Source organism: Mus musculus, chromosome 3 (assembly GCF_000001635.26).
Source record: "Mus musculus strain C57BL/6J chromosome 3, GRCm38.p6 C57BL/6J".
Taxonomy (NCBI): Eukaryota; Metazoa; Chordata; class Mammalia; order Rodentia; family Muridae; genus Mus; species Mus musculus.
This window is the reverse complement of record NC_000069.6, coordinates 108,340,085-108,357,182: the sequence shown is the minus strand read 5'-3', so window position 1 is coordinate 108,357,182 and position 17,098 is coordinate 108,340,085. Positions and strand designations below refer to the sequence as shown.

The 17,098-nt window shown below is 46.4% G+C and overlaps 1 protein-coding gene across 6 annotated transcripts in view; it reads right to left on the bottom strand.

Annotated features, from left to right (window-relative positions):
* The window catches only part of Sort1 (sortilin 1), a 77,546-nt gene that overhangs the window by 4,337 nt on the left and 56,111 nt on the right, over positions 1-17,098 (bottom strand). For 4 of the 6 annotated variants that reach the window (XM_006501223.4, NM_001271599.1, XM_030252513.1 and 1 more), the window contains exons 11-20: positions 16,478-16,584; positions 12,227-12,329; positions 11,301-11,469; positions 10,336-10,526; positions 8,426-8,615; positions 5,395-5,511; positions 2,942-3,050; positions 1,613-1,711; positions 846-952; positions 495-606 (exon numbers count right to left, since the gene is read on the bottom strand). In XM_006501223.4, coding sequence (XP_006501286.2) covers positions 495-606; positions 846-952; positions 1,613-1,711; positions 2,942-3,050; positions 5,395-5,511; positions 8,426-8,615; positions 10,336-10,526; positions 11,301-11,469; positions 12,227-12,329; positions 16,478-16,584 — 1,304 coding nt within the window. The remainder of the gene's footprint in view (positions 1-494; positions 607-845; positions 953-1,612; positions 1,712-2,941; positions 3,051-5,394; positions 5,512-8,425; positions 8,616-10,335; positions 10,527-11,300; positions 11,470-12,226; positions 12,330-16,477; positions 16,585-17,098) is intronic. The other 2 variants (XM_006501224.4, NM_019972.3) reach the window with 1 other exon arrangement.

Genomic DNA, 17,098 nt, shown 5'->3' with positions numbered 1-17,098 from the left:
TTTGAAAGCAATCACCTGCTTGCTCTGCGCCTCTTGTCACTCCAGTGCTGCTTTGGGCTCATGCATAACTTGGTCCCAGGTGTATTTTTTTTTAACTTAAAATAGATTTACTTATTTTCATTATATATGTATGGGAGGCCAGAAGAGGGCATTGGATTCCCTGGAACCAGAGTTCTAGTGAGTGGTGAGCCATCATGTCTTCGCAGAGAATGAAACCTGGGTTGCCAGAGTGGCAAGTACTTTTAATCCCTGCGCCATCTTTCTGGAGACTGTCTTGATCAGAAGTATAAAAGGAACTCTTTTTAAGACTTTATTCCCAGCACTTGAGAGGCAGACACAGGCCTTGGTGAGTTCGAGGGCAGCTTGATCTACTAGACCTAGAGCTCGTCCTAAGACAGCCAAGGTTAGACAAACCCTGTCTCAAAAAACAAACAGATTAAAAAATAAAAAGACTTAAAAAATTTGGATAATTCCTCAAGAAGAAAGCGCCTCACCTCATCTGAGTCGTCGTGATATCCGCTTTTAGCGTGGGAGGTTGAATCCAAAGCCTCTACGCCGTCAGCCTCTGCGTGCTGCTGTAGCACCGAGTACCGGTGCACCAGGAACCTGTAGAGGGGACCCTGCTTAGTTCCCGAGCTGAAGAGGGAGCATTTGTTATAGTATGGAATTTCCTCAGTTTTCCACACTCATGGCCGCACTGCATGCAGATAGACAATACACAATTTAGACCTGATCTTCAGGGTTATCATTAACTCCTTAGTGTCCGCCAAGAAAACTGGACCACATGGGCTGGGGTGGCTTTTGGTTTGGATTTGGTAGCTCTGACCCACTTCCGCACTTCTTACCTTCCGCCACAGACATATTTCTTCACAATGAGGACTCCTGCTACGACTGTGACAAGCATCAGTCCCACGATGGCCAGGATAATAGGGACAGAATTTGACTTGGAATTCTTGATAAATTAAAACAAACAGAACAGGAGTTAGGCGTGCAGAGTCTATGGTTGCGCTCATATGGTCCAACACACTTAGCCAGGGTACATCTCCACCCCCCAGATGACGGGGCTAGCACACCAGCATAGGGGAATCTGAACACCAGCCTGGAAGCTGTAGTGCAGGGCCTTCAATGTCAAAGTCACAGTGGAAGCCTTGGCCACTGCCTCAAAGCAGGCATGTCCAACCTTTTCACATTGCAACGTGATGCTGTCATCTATAAAGTTCATGCTTGAGAACTGCTCAATTGAGTTACGGGAAAAAAAATCGCATGAAGAATTCATGTTTTAAATAAGTGTACAAATTTGTGTCAGTCCGCCTTTATAGCTATTCTTGGTTGTATGTAGGCCTGGGGCGACAGGTTGGACATGCCTAGAAGATCGCTTTGGTCACCTGTTCCCTGTCCCTCATTTACAACTCCTAGAGGTTATGGGTGGAGCAGGAGGAGGCTGAGAGAATGGGGTGTTGAATGGGTCTATTACTAGACTACCCTCTTTGAAGACGTGTGCCGATGCTGTTCCAGGAAGGCCACTATATGACACGAAGATCTCAGTTGTTACTACCTTTTGGCATGTTTTTACAGATAAGCCTTATCAGATCATTGTTTTCGTGTAACCTACCTGCTTCTGGGTAGGAGATAGGAAGTGTGTGTTTTCAGTGTATCCAAGAGGAGGCGGAGCTGGATTCTGGGACAAGCTGTGTCCCTGTGGGCGGGAGTCCTGTGCAATCATACACACACAAACACTCTGAGGACAGCCACCAGCAGTCCAGGGCAGGGGTGCAGAGAAGGGGGAACTGCCTCCCCTTACCAATACACACACCCACACACTCTTCCCTCATTGCCTTCAGGGTCCCTCCCCTGTCAGTGTCTCCTCCCTTTGAACAGCAGGGATGAGGTGCTGGGACTGTCAGGCATTAGGAAGATGGGCCCTCAGGTTATCTCCCAAGTCATTGCTGGCCCTGCGATGCTTAATGAGGAGGTCTCCCTAACAGTTACCTCATCTGTAGAGCTCCACCAGACAGATGGGCACCACTCTTCCTATGATTTGACGTGAGACGGTCCATTATGATCATAGCTCAGCTTTTGTTCTAGCACACTTGGCATGCATCAGCACAAAAGTCACTACCTACAGTGCAGGGCTCTCCTGCGTGTGTGCGAATCTCCAGTCCATGGCCCTTTATGGTCTTATTCTTCTGTTATATTTTTCTAGAAGTTCTTTTGTTTTTAAATATTTATTTTTGTTTGTAAGTTGTGTGTGTGTCAAGTGTGCATGAGTGCGTGTGCACCTTCGAGTGCAGTGCCCACAGTATCCAGAAGACAGTGTTACATCCTTGGGAGCTGCAGTTGTGAGTGGCCTGGCATGGATGCTCTAATCCACACTGGGGTCCTGTGCAGGGACAGAATGCCGAGTCATCTCTCTCTCCCCAATTGTTTGTTTTGGAGATGGTGTCTCATGTGTCCCAGGCTGACTTTAAACTAGCTGTGTAGCCATGTTCTGATCCTCCTGCCTCAGCTCCCAAGTGTTTGAGTTGCAGGTGTACATGGTTGCCCACGTGTTACTAAGGATTGAAGCCAGGGCCTTACGTATGCTAGGCAAATGCTCTACCTACTGAGCCACAGTGCCCTACTCTGTCACTCACTGAGCACAACTCTTAAATCTTTTCTTCTGAATGACTCTGGGCCTCAGAAACTCTTTAACTCCATGCTGCTAAAACTTTTATAACTTTACATAATACCATTTTCTCCCAAACACAGACCAGTTCTTAGCAGGATGAGCCTGTCACTGGGGTGTGGCATGTGATGGGTCCTGCATCCTGACAGCTTCCCCTGCAAAGCTCTGCAGGACACTGTGGCCATCCTGTATTGATTCCTAAGTGTAACTTTGGTTCTTCCTGACAGAATGTGAAATCCCGCCTACACCCAGAACCTAGGTTTGTTTTCAACATACCTGCTTTGTGGGGTTCAAGAAGTTGCTTGTGCATTTCTTTTTCAAGTCTTTTACTTCTCTGGCGGGATTCATCCCACCTTGGCATTTGTCTCCTGGGATTTTCCGGTACCTGAAAGGCAGAAGAGCTTGGTCAGAGGCTGACAGTGACTGTGTTGGTGTCTGGAGGAAGGCACAGAGACAGTAGCCAGGGGTTCTTGTCTGGGGTGCACCCGACCACTGCTTTGCAGGAGTTCCAGCCATCCTGTCTCATAGGCTGTGAAGTATACAGAGCCTCAAAGAAGCAAGTTTATGAAAGTTTCCCAAAATCCCAAAAGGACAAATTGGAAGCAGCAGTAATGTCAGGCAGAGGCCGGCTGTTGATAACGAAGACTAGGAGATGCCTGTGAGCAAACCAGGATCTCCACACAGCAGCAGAGAAGCCAAAGAGCAACTCCAAGGCTAAGCCAAGCAGTAGATAAGATATGATAAATGTCTGTATTAGTTAGTGTGCAAGAAGCAACTCACACATAAATACCACACACACATCACCACATATACACACCACACACACACATACAACATACAAACATGCATACACCACACATCACACATACACAATGTCTTACTATGCAAGAAGCAACACATATATACCACACACAAACAACATTTACTATACATCATATACATATACATGATAAAAAACTATGTTAGTTAATGTGCCAGAAGCATCACACACACACCATACACACACCCTCCCACATACTACACACATAACATACACATGATAGATATCTGTATTAATGTGCAAGAAGCATCACACATACTATACATACACATACTACATACATACATACACACCCCACATTATATATCTATACCACACACACCACATATAAACATCACACACATGTAAATGTCTATATTAAGGTACAAGAACATTACATACATATACTACACACACACAACATATAAACACACTATATACATACATACTATACATACATACCACATATATGCATACCACACACACACACACCCCACACACAAACACACACCACACATAAAAATAGAGAAGAGGAGAAAAAGGAAATGAAGAAGGGGTGGAAAGAAGATAATTTATTTTTTTAAAGCAGAATACATTTTTTTAAAAAACCAGAATATATTCCTGGGCTGTCTCTTTCTAGAAAACAGATTTGAAAACTGCAGAAAGTTCTTGTCTCTGGGAAATTGAGGAAATCTGAACAAAGCTCTAGCTTCACTTGCTGTTAGCCTCTAACTCTAACGGACTTTAAAGGCCCCAACTCAGAGGCCACACAGTTGTTTCTCACTACCTGAGCTGTAGCACTGTGACGATGGGTCATGACGCTGGGTCATGACGATCAAGGTGGCTCTTGTTCATTTTCAGGGGCTTTTGTTTTGTTTTTAAGACAGGGTCTCAGTATGTCACTCTTGCTGTCCTAAAACTCACTAGGTAGGCCAGGCAGGCCTTGAACCTACAGAGATTGGCCTGCCTCTGCCTCCCAAGTGCTGGAATTAAAGGAGTGTGCCACCATACCCAACAATTTTCAGGGACTTAAATGGCCACAACTCAAGTGACTACGCAGGGGATCCTTTGAATGACTCAGGACAATTCAATGGTTAACTTTTTGACATTAAAGGACTAAAACCTCTAACCTGAGACTATGGGAGCAGCATTTCTGAGCGTTTGTGTGCATGTGTTCTGTGAGGAGCTATGAAACTAAGTTACACATGTGCCCATATTTATTTATGCTCATGGAAGCCATTCCCCCTTCCTTTCTCAAGATAGGGCTTTCTAAGTAGAATTGGCTAGCCTAGAACTAGGTGTGTAGTACAAACTGCTGTTGAACTTAAGGGGACCTCCCACCCTATAGCCTGAGTGCTGGGGTTACAGACATACGCTGCCCACCAAGTTTCATCCTCTTTCCCTACAAATGTCGCTAAACCCTATCCTTAGGACAGCAGGCTTGGCCACCTCCTTGGGAAGTTCTGTTTTGCAAATGCATTGTTTTGTTGACTGAAATATTAGGAGGTAGGCAAAATGGGTCTGGGCCAGGTCTGGAGGCAGGGAAGGGCGCTGCCCATGAGGAGATTTTGTGTGGTTTCAGGGCCTGCACAGACTTAGCATTTCTATGTCTGTGCCTTTAGACTGCACCCCAAACTGAGTCCTGGAGAAAGCTTATTAACAAGTAGCACAAAAAATGGGAGAGGGGAGTCCTTGGGAGAGCACTGCGTTGGCTCCTGTGGAGGCCATTTGAATAGAAGATTAATAGAAACTAATTTGCACAGGAGTCAATGGTCCCAGGAGGCCAATAGTTTATCAGAATATTTTCTCATCACAGAAGGTCTACTAGATGGTGATTTCATGAATGTCCGGAACATCGCTCACTCAGAACCGTGTGGCGCTACCACTTCGGCTCAGGGAGGTGAGAGCGCGATGTGGGAGGCCGCCTTACCCATTTGTTGTCAGGTGCTCCTCCTTGCCGTACAGACAGAACTCTAACTCATGCCCCTTCAGTTCAGGCTGCTCCACGCACTCTGAGGCGTTCTCCGGACGGAAGTAGCCAAAGTCACTGTAAGAACCAACAATAAGGATACTTTTGAAGTTGCCTGCCTACAAGCCAGCACGCGACTGGTAGGTCAAGTGGAGAGCTGACATTCCCATTGTGGATGCTCCAACTGAGGTGAGAACAGCTGCGAGGAATGGGTTGGGAAAGCTATGGCGTCCTTGCAGATCCATGCTAGAATCTTAAGTGTCTTTCACAGGTCCCTGTGTTAAAGGCACGGTCCCCAGTGTGGAGCTACTGAGAGGTGGTGGAGCATTTAAAGGTTAGGGCCTAATGGGACTCCCCAACCCCCATGGACTGACTTGCTCTGCCTCGCATTTCTGCCCTGCAGTGCTGCTCACGCTCAGACACTGCATGTGTGGTAGCATGTGTAAAATGCCCATACCCAAGCATGGAGGCCAAAAGGTACTGTCAGGTGTCTTCCTCTCTGCCTCTCCTCCTTGGCGATTTTTTTGAGACAGGGTTTCTCACTGAACCTGGAGCTCACTGACTGACAGACTAGCTAGGCGGGCCAGTGAACTCCAGATCTGCCTGTCTCTCCCCTATCACTAACACTGAAGTTGCAGATGTGTGCCGCCTTATGTGGGTGCTGAGGGTCAGAATTCATCATCTCATGCCTGTACAGCAAGCATGCAGGCCACTGATCCAGCTCCCTGCCAGCCCCTTCCATTCCACGCCGTCTCTTTGTAGTACCTCTCATCCACCCTCCCTTCCCTTCTGTGAGATCCTGCCTCTTTTCCAAGGTTGACCCTTGACATGGACAGCATCCATGTTTTGGTCCCACCACCCTAAGTCCTTGCACACAGACTATAAGAAAGGACAACTGATCTCCTCCACTCATTAGTGTCTTCTCCTCGGCCTCCATGTCTACCCTATAAATCATCCCTTATCTTTTAGTTGGGCAAATCTCTCCCTCCCTCCCTTCCTTCCTCTCTCCCCCAACCCCTCTCTCAGGGTTGAATACAGGGTCTGATATATGCTTGGCAAGTGCTCTAGCCCTGAGCTATATCCTGTGTCTAGCCATATTTCGTGCAAGAATACTTTTAATTACCTTATTTTGCTCATCTAGACTATAAGCCATTCCCACCTCCTAGTGCTGGGGACTTAATTAGACTCTGACACACATGAAGCAAATTTGTTACACTAAACCAAATGACATCTCTAGCTCCTCATTTATGTTTTAGTTCCTGTATTTTGTCTTCAACACCTTCTGCAACTTTGGGAATGAATGCCTAAGGCCCCACGAGGCTTACTGATCAACAAACCTAACATCGTCTCCTCCTTGGTTCCGTGTCTGTTTACAACAGTACCTTTCTTCCACCATCTGAAAGGGAAACTTAAGCTTGAAAGTCCTTGACCTGAACTCTGATCCATATTTCTCTTTTTTAAAATGTAGCTCTAGAGGTTACACTATAGATGAGGCTAGCCTGGAGTTCATGGGGCTCTGCCTGCCAAATGTTTCTCTGACTCCTCTCAGCCTTCCTTGGTGTGCTGTGGGTGTCTAAGCTCCCAACAGGCCTCTGGCTTCTCTGCCCCACTTGCTCATCAGCACTCAGCTTGATGCCACCACCTCAACAAGCTGCTCCGAGGTCCCCCTCCTTTTCAGCACAGGGGACCCTTCTCCTCTCCTCACTACCGCTTCCTGTGTGTGTCTGGTGGGGGAAAATGAAAGAGGCTTTCAAGCTGTGCTGTCTGTCTGTCCATCTTATCCATTAAAGGCCAAGGGGGAGGTACGGGGTGAGGACAGATCTTCCTCACAGAGGAAACATTCTCACAACCCTGCACTCTGCAGGACCCCAGCTCATTAGGAGACAGCAGCTCAGGGAAAGAGGCCCCGGAGGCCAGGGTAAGGACAGGACAACCCCTCAGAGTGACCCCACGCTTGCCTGGCAGTCGAAGGTGAGCTGAGTGATGTGTTTCCTGTGGAAATGAGGATGGGAAGAGCCACCGAGGGTTGGACCTGAGTTTCCTTCAGACCTGCATTGAGCTGTCACCTGTAGTTCAGGGGACTATGACAAGGGGACAAGAGTACTAGCTGTCCTCTTTGTCCAAGTGCTTTGGGAAGCCAATTTTACTTCCTGTCTGTCACAAGCAGCAAGTTATCACCTGCAATAGGAGGCAGCCCTTATTTGCCCCAAATGTCCTCATTTAAGTGACATTGGCCTCTTGTATATCAACTAACACCAGATCACCACATAACTAACTAACTCTTGATCTCTGATGGTCCTGAACTTTAGGGAGTACATCCTGGTGGCCTCTATATTCACTGAGACCTAGGCACCATGAACATAATGATGTCACTTCTACTCTCAGGACCTAATCACCACCCTTCAGTCCTCAGTCTTGCAGATGATCCAAAGCCTTCCAGAAGCCACCTGCCAAGTCCAATTTCCTCCCCGGCCCTGAGCTACTGTTCCTGTTGTTTTTAGTTTATCATTTTGTAGACTGCCCCTGCAACCCTTAGTTTAGTTTTGAGACAGTCTTATGTATTCCAGGCTATTACCGAACTGCTCCTACCCCCACGTGCTGGGATTACTGCATAAACCAACACACATGCTTTATTTGATGTTGGGGATTGGACTCAGGGCTCCGTGCATGCTAGGCAAACCCTGTACCACCCGAGTTACACGCCAGACCGCCTCTTCTTATTTAATTTCTGTCCTTCCCACCATGTCCATGTCACGACCTCTAAGGCTGGACAGTCTGTGTCCAGTGACTATCCAGTATGATAAAGTAATCTGTGAAGTGTTAGTACCGTTTGGTCCCCTTTCTCTGGGCTTCACTTTTGTGGACAGCAGGCAAGAGTTATTTAGTCTGGTGGAGAGGAATGTCAGGATTTCTTAGCTGGATAAGACAACTATTTTCCACCTCCCCGAATGTGGGACAGGGGCTGACAGAGGGATCTGAGAAATGCTGATACCAGAGGAAGTCCTCCAGGGAACACGGACAGACGGATGGCTGCTTGGCCACAACATAGTCTCGACCATTCTGACAGACGGATGACTTCCGTAGCCGTAGGAACTGTTCTTTATAGCCCAAAATGCAGCCGTCTTTGTAATCTCCAGGGTCTGTGGAGTGTGCCAGCCACGTGGTATAGTCATCCTCTTCACCTAAAGGACAGACAGAATGTTCAGGAGTCGGCATAGCACACAGCCCACCCACAAGAGAGAGGCAGCTGTCAGGCTCAGGGGAGGAGGAGGGGAGGGAAGGCAGGTGAGCTGTCTTATTCAATCTCTTGCTTCTGTCTGGAGTTGCAAACACAAAGTCACTTTAGTCTAGAACCCACTAGCAGTTGCACTTCCTCATAGCAAAGGAAGACTCTCTCTGTATCGCCTTCTGTGGGGGGGATTAGGAGAAATCTTTGTTTTAAAGTGAGGTTGTACAGGGAGCACTAGAGTCTTCCCAAACCAAGAGGCTGCGGTCTGCCTTGATGGCCTGGTCCCTCCATCCCTGGAGCTGTCAGAGACAAGCAGCCATGTTTCCCATACGTTGGCCATTTGTTTAGCATAAGACACCAACAAGAGCCCAGATTCAGGGTTGCCGGCCATACTTGGCTTCCAGCAGAGGGGAACCGGCCTCTTCCTAGCTTTTCTCTAGAGCCCACTGGCTCTCTGACGGCCAACATCTGCTTCTGCTTCAGTAGACAACATCATCTGCTCCGGGGACAATGCTCCTAGGTTGGAACCTAGAGTGTTGCCTGGGTTTTTTTTTTGGGAGGACTTGAGGACCAGCAGTGAGCCAGCCTGCTAGGGGACAGGTGTGTAACAAATATTTGAGAGCTAATATAGTAATATAGAGTTCCCTGCTGAGGATGAACTCACAAGCCAGCTCTGTCCACCTTCTTTAGTGCATTTAGAAGCCAAGTGCACTCAGGTTATGAATCACACTTAAGTGTCTTATAGAAAAGGAAGTGCAGGCTGAGAGTCCTGCATTACAGGTGCTGCAGGGTGAACCCAGGGGACACCCGTCTCTAAAATGACTCCTGTAAGCCCTTGGTTGTATGATGCCGACAGTGAACGCAGGCACCTTTCCCATAGTGTTTTCTTTTAGTCTACATCTTTCTCATTGAGACACTACACTGGGTTTGTTTGCGACACTCTGGGAGCGCCATGTGCTGGACACTTGCTTCTGGAAGTCCTCATACCTGCCCAGGGTTTAGAGTCTCCACTAGGACTCACATTAAACTCAACCTCCATGTGAAACCCCTCCCTTCAGTGTTCTGAGTAACAGGGTCAGAGAGCGGACCTTCCAAACGCTCCCCTCCAAAGCTTGCTTTCTACAGTCCCAATGCATCCAATGTCCTACAGAGGGACACCCCCCTCCCCAAATGTCACAAAATCACTTAAGACAAACAAGGCAAAAGAACGTCTCATAAATGGTACAAAAGATCTTTCCTGCAGGGCAGAGTACACTGTCCTATATGGCAGCCCGGCTCCTTCACCCCCACTCCTGCCAAGCATGGATGGATGAATTGAGACTTGCTCAAGAATGCTGACTTAAAAGGAAAAGGGTGAACTATCAGGGATCCTTCATATCGCTTACATGTTGAAAGAATAATGTTTCGGACATTTATAGATAATTCTACCATGGAGATGTAGTTCACCTTCTATTTTATAACATAGCTAACAGAATAATTTAAATTATACAGATGCCCCTTGTATTTCCTGTGGACAGCACTAGCCCCAGCATGACTTCTCTGTTCCATCCTCCATTGACTTTCATATGCATATGCATCTGAGTACCCTGGTTGAAAGAGATTTTCTCTGAATGGGTTATTTGGGGAAAAGGGTTTACAGATTTCTGGTGGGAAATTCCGAAGGAGACACTCACAATTCCGCTCAAGGATGTCTTTGAAATCGACTGTGTAGGAGACCCACTGGCGGGTAATGAAAGACTCTGTGAATCCCCAGATGCTGATGTTCATGGACCTGGCTCCAGGCTCGGAAGCAAGCCCAGTGAAGTAGATGGGCTCCTGTGTGAACACATAGCTCTGCCAGCACTGGCCTTCATCTGTGGAGAACCTGAAACCCGAGTTAGAGAAGGATCATGACAGAGGACCAGCATGGACTGGGGATATCAGGAAAGCAATCTAGCCCTTTGGTCCCAGACCAGGGGACACCCTTGTAGTTAGAGGGTGACTTATGTCTGAAAATTACTTTAATTTCCAATACCTCTAGTTAGCAGGGTATGAGAAGGGATTCACTCATAGAAGGCATGGAAGAGAATACCTCTCTCAAAGGAAGACAGAGGCATGGCCCAGGGAAGAATGAGTTTCTAAATTAATAAGTTAATTCTAAATTAATAAGATAGACTTGAAATACCTAGAATTTCTTTATAACATGTGCACTGAAGTTAGAAATTAACTTGGTAGAGTGCTTGGGCATTTCTACATTTTGGGCAGTGGAGAGAAAGAAGATTGTTATTTTTCATTTAATCGTGGGTGTGGGTATGGAAGGATTGTTTTTAATTTACACCATGTGCATTCTGGGTATTGAACTCTGATCGTCAGGCCTGGCAGCAAACACCTTTACGTGCTTAGTCATCTTGCTGGCCCAAGAGAAATAGTCTCAAAAAGTGATAAAATCTACAGCTGGGAGGAGTGAGAGGGGAAGTGGTGTTGAGCAATCTGGCTTGCTTCCTCACAGAATCCCTGTGAAGGAGCCTTTGCCAGAGGTCTACAGAATCTAACCATGTAAATCAGGGTTGGGGTCGGGCTCTCCCTGCAGTAAGCCCGAGAACTTCCCCACCACTGCCTTCTATGCAGATACTGTGTGGGGAGCTTCGAGCATGCATACTTAATCACATTGATAGGACGGTTGCTGTGCTCAATGGCCACAATGATGCCTCCAGAGTCCAGGATGGTATAGTAATGTGGTCCTTCTAGCATCTTCGCCCAGGAGTAACCCCCATCATCTGAGATGTACACATCTGGGACCATCACCGAGATGGCATCTCCCACACTACCTGAAAAGTAATTGACCATTAGCATCCATCAGCAATGAAGCCGCGAGGAGTTACTGACAAGAGGAAACCTTTGAGTGAGTTTACTGTGTTTGTCACCAGGCCTGTTATAGTAAAATGATGGCCATCAAGGCTTAGCTGCTGCTCTTGCCAATGAGAGTCTAAAAGAGCCCAAAGAGTTGTTGCAATACTGGAAATTCTATCAAAGGATCCTGTTCTAGTCACCTCAAGCTGGACATGTGACACAGCTTAGCACCGTCTCTGGGGAATCACAAGGTGAGGGACTGCCCAGGTCAGAGTGGGCTATACCCACGTTTGTGAGAGATTGTCTTGATTAATGATTGGCCTTGGGGGGCCCAGCCCACTGAGGAGCACCATCAGTCCTCTAGGTAGGTGGTTTTGAGTTGTATAGGGAAGTTAGCTGCCGACGAGCCTGAAAAAGGTGAGCCAGGAGCAAACAGGCTCCTCCCGGGTCCCTGACATGACTTCCTCAATGATGAACTGTGACCTGGAAGGATAAGATGAAATAAATCCTTTCCTCCTCAGGTTGCATTTGGTCAGAGTGGTTTATCACAGCAACAGAAAGGACACAGAAACAAAACAGAGCAGCTACCTACTATGTGGGGTGAGCTTGTGGGGTGTGTGTGTGTGTGTGTGTGTGTGTGTGTGTGTGCATGTATGCATACACAAGCCCAAAGGCAGCGCTGTCTCTCTGTGCTTGGTGGCTCAGTCCACAATTGTGAGAGAGAGGGCTCCTTACCGTGAGCGATGACTATGCCCACAGCATTGGGCTCGGAAAGTGGGGCCATTGGAACGTTTAGCTTCTGGGAGATGCTATAAGAAGCATGGATATGAAGGCTGCACTGTGAAGAGAAACCAAAGCCCAGATTAAAACCAAAGACTTGATGGCCTCAGTCCTTTCACAGAGCCTCCCAATAAGACTGTGAATTTAACTCAAACCTCAGTGGGATGATTAAAAAAACAAACAAATAATAACAACAAAAAACAACCTGGTAGAATTCACTTAATAAAATGTACTATCTGGCTTTTTAAGTATAATTTAGGGATATTCTTGCTTAATTAGCCTTCAGAACCTTCTCACCATGTAAAACTGAAACCACCACATTTAAAGCAACAAGTCTCCACTTCTGTCTCCTGCGCCTGAGGAACCACGTTCCATTCTTTGTCTCTGGAGACCTGACTACTCTAGGGTCCCTTTGGGATATTCACTCATAGAAATGAATTGTACAGAAGCCATCTTTTTTTGTAATAGGCTCATTTCACTTGCAGCAATGTCCTCAGGGTTGATCATTTGTCAGATATCCTTCCTATATAAAGCAAAATAATATTCCATCTTGGGTGGTGGCGGGGTGGGGAGTGTATACGATACTTTATTAGCCCATTCAACTACTGATGGCCTTGCTTCCACTGCCTTGGTCACTGTAACTAGTGACCATAGATGGCTGGCACGATTATTTTATTAAGATTCTGTTATCATTTTTCCCCCAGCTGGGAACCGAAACCAAAAGCTTTACACTGATTAGGCAAGTTGTCTACACCCAGGGTACATCCCTAATCCTTATTTTAAAATTTTTTATTTTGATATTGGGTTTTACTAAATCACCTAAGCTGCTGACTGTGCCTCAGCTTCCCTTGAGGTTGGGATGGCAGACATGTGAGACCACGCCCAAGCTCAATTATTGTTTTATATGAACCCAGAAGTGGAAATGATGTAGAGGTTAAAGTTTCACTGAGCACAGATGCCAAAATCCTCAACAGATACTAGCAACTGAATTTAACAGCATTTAACTTGATCATTCTCCATGACCAAGTAGGAGTCTCCCCGGAATGGTGGGATGGTTCAGTCACATGCAAATCAGTTTATACGATTAGCAAGAATGGAGGATAAAAAAAAAAAAAAAACCATACAATCTCCTATATAGACAGAGATGTTTGATAAAAATCAATATTCCTCTGTGATAAAAAGGAACCCTCAGGGACTGTGAAATACCAAAGCAATCAAATGTAAAAAGAAAAAGGGGGAAACGGGTCGCATTGCCTAGCCTTACGGTGCTACACAGCTACAGTCATCCAAACAGCATGATAGACCCATAAAAACAAACATATGAGCCAAAGGAACATGACATTCTAGGCAAATTCACACGTGTGTGTCCGATTAATATTTGACAAAGGAACTGAGAACACATGAGGAAATTATAACTTCCATAAACGCTGCTGGGGAAAGTGGGTATACGTGCAAAAGAAGGATTTGAACTCTGACTTCGTGTGACCTGCCAAATTTACTCTAAGTAGTTAGAGGTGAATGTAAGACTAGAACACGGGGAGGGCTTCCTGAAAGTCTAGGCAGTAACTTTGGATTTGATCCTGTGAACACAGGTAACAAAAACCAAACATGTACAAATGAGCCACAGGAGAATAAAGTGCTTCCACAATGGGAACGGCAGAAGGGCGAGGTGCCCGTGTGCAGAACAGACAGCTGCCTGAACACTACACGTGGCACAAGGGATTGCATGGCAAGAAACGAATACCTAACTTAAAACTGGGCAAAGAATAATGCAGCCATTCTTCAAAAAACAGCAAACAGCCAGGCAGTGACTGAAGAAGGGCCTAGCATCATTAATTGTCAGGGAAAAGTACATAAAAGCACGGTGCACTGTCAAGTCACACTCGCTAAAATGCTATCACCAAAAATACAAATGACTACTGCTTAACAATAACAAATCCTGCTTAAAGTCGCAGGGAAAGGCCAACCCTTTCATGCTGTTGGGGAAAGGTAACTGAAGCCATCACCACACAAAACATTGTGCTGTTTCCTTTGACATGTAAAGGCAGGAGTGCCAGCAAGTCTACTTAGTGGTGTTTAGCTAAAAGAAATGAAGTTGGAACCTCAAGGCAACAACTGCAGTCTACATGCGCTGTGGCTCAACTCGAGATAGAGAACCAACCTATGTATCTTCTTTTTTAAATGATCTATTTATTTTTATTTTATATGCATTTGGTGTTTTGCTTGCATGCATGTGTGTGTGTGAGGGTGTCAGGTCCCTGGAGCCGGAGTTACAGAAGTTGTGAGCTGCCATATGTGGGTGCTAGGAATTCACCCTGGGTCCTCTGGGAGAGCAGCCAGTGCTCTTAACTGCTGAGCCATTTCTCCAGCCCCACATCTATGTTTCTTCTGCTAGATGAATGCATGGAGAATATAGCACATGCACAACGGGGTGTCAGGCATTCTCAGCAAAGGAGAGCCTGCTGTTTGCAGTCACATGGGATGGACCCGGGAGGCTGTTGTTACACAATACAAGCCAGGCGTGAAAGACAAATACCATGTGTTGTCACTTAAATATGGAATCGACAAAACCCACTAAACTCATCAAAGCAGAGAGCACAGTGGTGGCTGCCAGGGATCAGGAGGCGAGACGAGCAGGAGTGACGTTGGCCAAAAGGTTCTAAAGTTTCCATTTTGGACAAGTGAGTTCTGGAGAGCTAGTGAGCATCATGGGTAGCATCCTGTAAACTGTGCAACATACTTGAAATCTGCTAAGAGAATAGATCTAAATGCTCGCATCACACACGAGAAAAAGACAGCTGAGTTAACTGATGTATGTATTCATTAGCTTGACTATGGTCATGCATCTTACAATGTATGACATTACATTGTAAGATGCATGACTTACAAGAAAAGGTCAAACCATACATTATGAATATATGCCATTTAAATTTATCAACGATACCTCAATAAAGCTGAGGGAAAAAAAACCAAATGTCAGGAAGCAGGCAAGTGTGTGAAAGCAGTTTAACAGCTAGTGCCATTCAAGGCGCCCAAATGAGCCAGGTGTGTGACGCCAGCACTTAAAGGTAGAACTCAGAGATTCAGACAGATGTGTATGAGCTCAAGGTTAGCCTGGTCTACACAGAACCATTCAGAGCTATGCATGAGAGCTTGTTTCAAACAAACATCTCAAATGGTCACAACAGCAAAATGTTTTTGTACTCTGCAAAAGCCTAAGCCAACTATTAGTGAAATAAGAATGATGGCTGGTTCTAACTGGATGGGCAATAAAGAGGGCTAGGACTCCTGTAGATATTACTGGCCGGGGTTTGGGGACACAGACCTGGCTTCTGTGAAGACACTGAGAGGCCACAGAGGGTGTGTGAACAGCAGGGATGTGTCAGTGAGGCGAGGTGGACAGAGCCAGACAGGACAAAGCCTTCATTCACTAGAGAGGCGCCCCGGCAAAGCAGAACCAAGAGAAGGTCTTTAAAGGAGAGGTAGAGGAGCCAGAAGGTGGGCAGGCAAGAAGAGACTATCAGCCCTGCCTTGGGCATGGTGAGCTGGGCAGGGGCAGAGCAATCCCAAGGCAGGAGAACAGGAGGAAGGTGAAGAAGATAGAAGCAGATGCTTTAAGTATGGATAACAAGGGAGTGTGTGAGGAGGAGGTGTCACACCATGTGAGACTCCTCCCCACAGAAAACTCCAGGCGAGAGAAGCAGAGTTGCCCTGTGTGCAACAGATCCCAGAGGAATGTGGGAGCAACCAGCTCACCGTTATTGAACTAAGTTCTCCCAGGCTGTGCCTACTCACACCTATAATATATGTGACATAATAAATATAATATAACATGGTAATATTATGAATGGCTGCTCTTTGACTCTTGAAGGACTTCTAAGGCCTCATCCCCACCATGTAGACCCTTAGCTAACAATCAGTACATCTGTCCATTCTGTCTTCCCTCAGAAATTTGGTAAAACAAATGGTTGTTACTCCATCTTGTTTTTCTTTAAATAAGACAGGTAAGCCGACTATGGCTTCTCCATACAGTTTCTACTTCACGAATTCTAAATGAATTCCCCATTCTCATTTCCAAGCCTTCCCCCTTTGCCTGTGGACCCTGACTGAGAATGAGGCTTCATCATGGAAAACCTCAGCACTGGTAGGAACGGGGCAGGCTGGCTGCTTTTCTGTACACACAGATGATGGTTGGTGCCAACAAACCTCGTTCTTGTTCTTTGCGGTAGCGTCGCACTTGCTGTTCTCCGGCTTCCGCAGGTGCTCCCACCGTCCTCCCTGGTCAAAAGTGATCATGCTCTGAATAGAGTTATCTAAACGGGGGAAAGAGTAACGTAAGCCCAGTGTGTTGAAGAAAAAGTGATGTAAACCCAACCCACCGGCGGGGTAGGGGGGGTTTCAGTCAGCCAGCTAATCCACCCACCCATCCATCCGTCTGTCCGTCCATCCATCTGTCCATGTTCTCACATAAATGCATATTCTATGTTGAACATGTTTCCCTTCATGTCCCACTTCTTACCCCTCCCACTCCTCTGACTCTGGAGTCCCATTTTAACACTTACACAGTAGCTCAGCACTGGTCAATAACAGACCAGAAGGCATAGCCTTGGACAGGAGCTCAGTTAACTCAGCTAACTCCAGAAACCACCTGGAACTGTTGCTACTGAGAAACCCCAAAGCTCTCTTTTACACTATAATTTGGATCTTACATTCCTTCCTCCTGGCTACTGCCCAGGTATTCACAGCATGGCTGCCAGGCTGAGATTAGGCCAGTGAGAGGAAGTTCGGTCATTGGGACTGTGTCCTTGAAGGTATGTCAGGATCTCT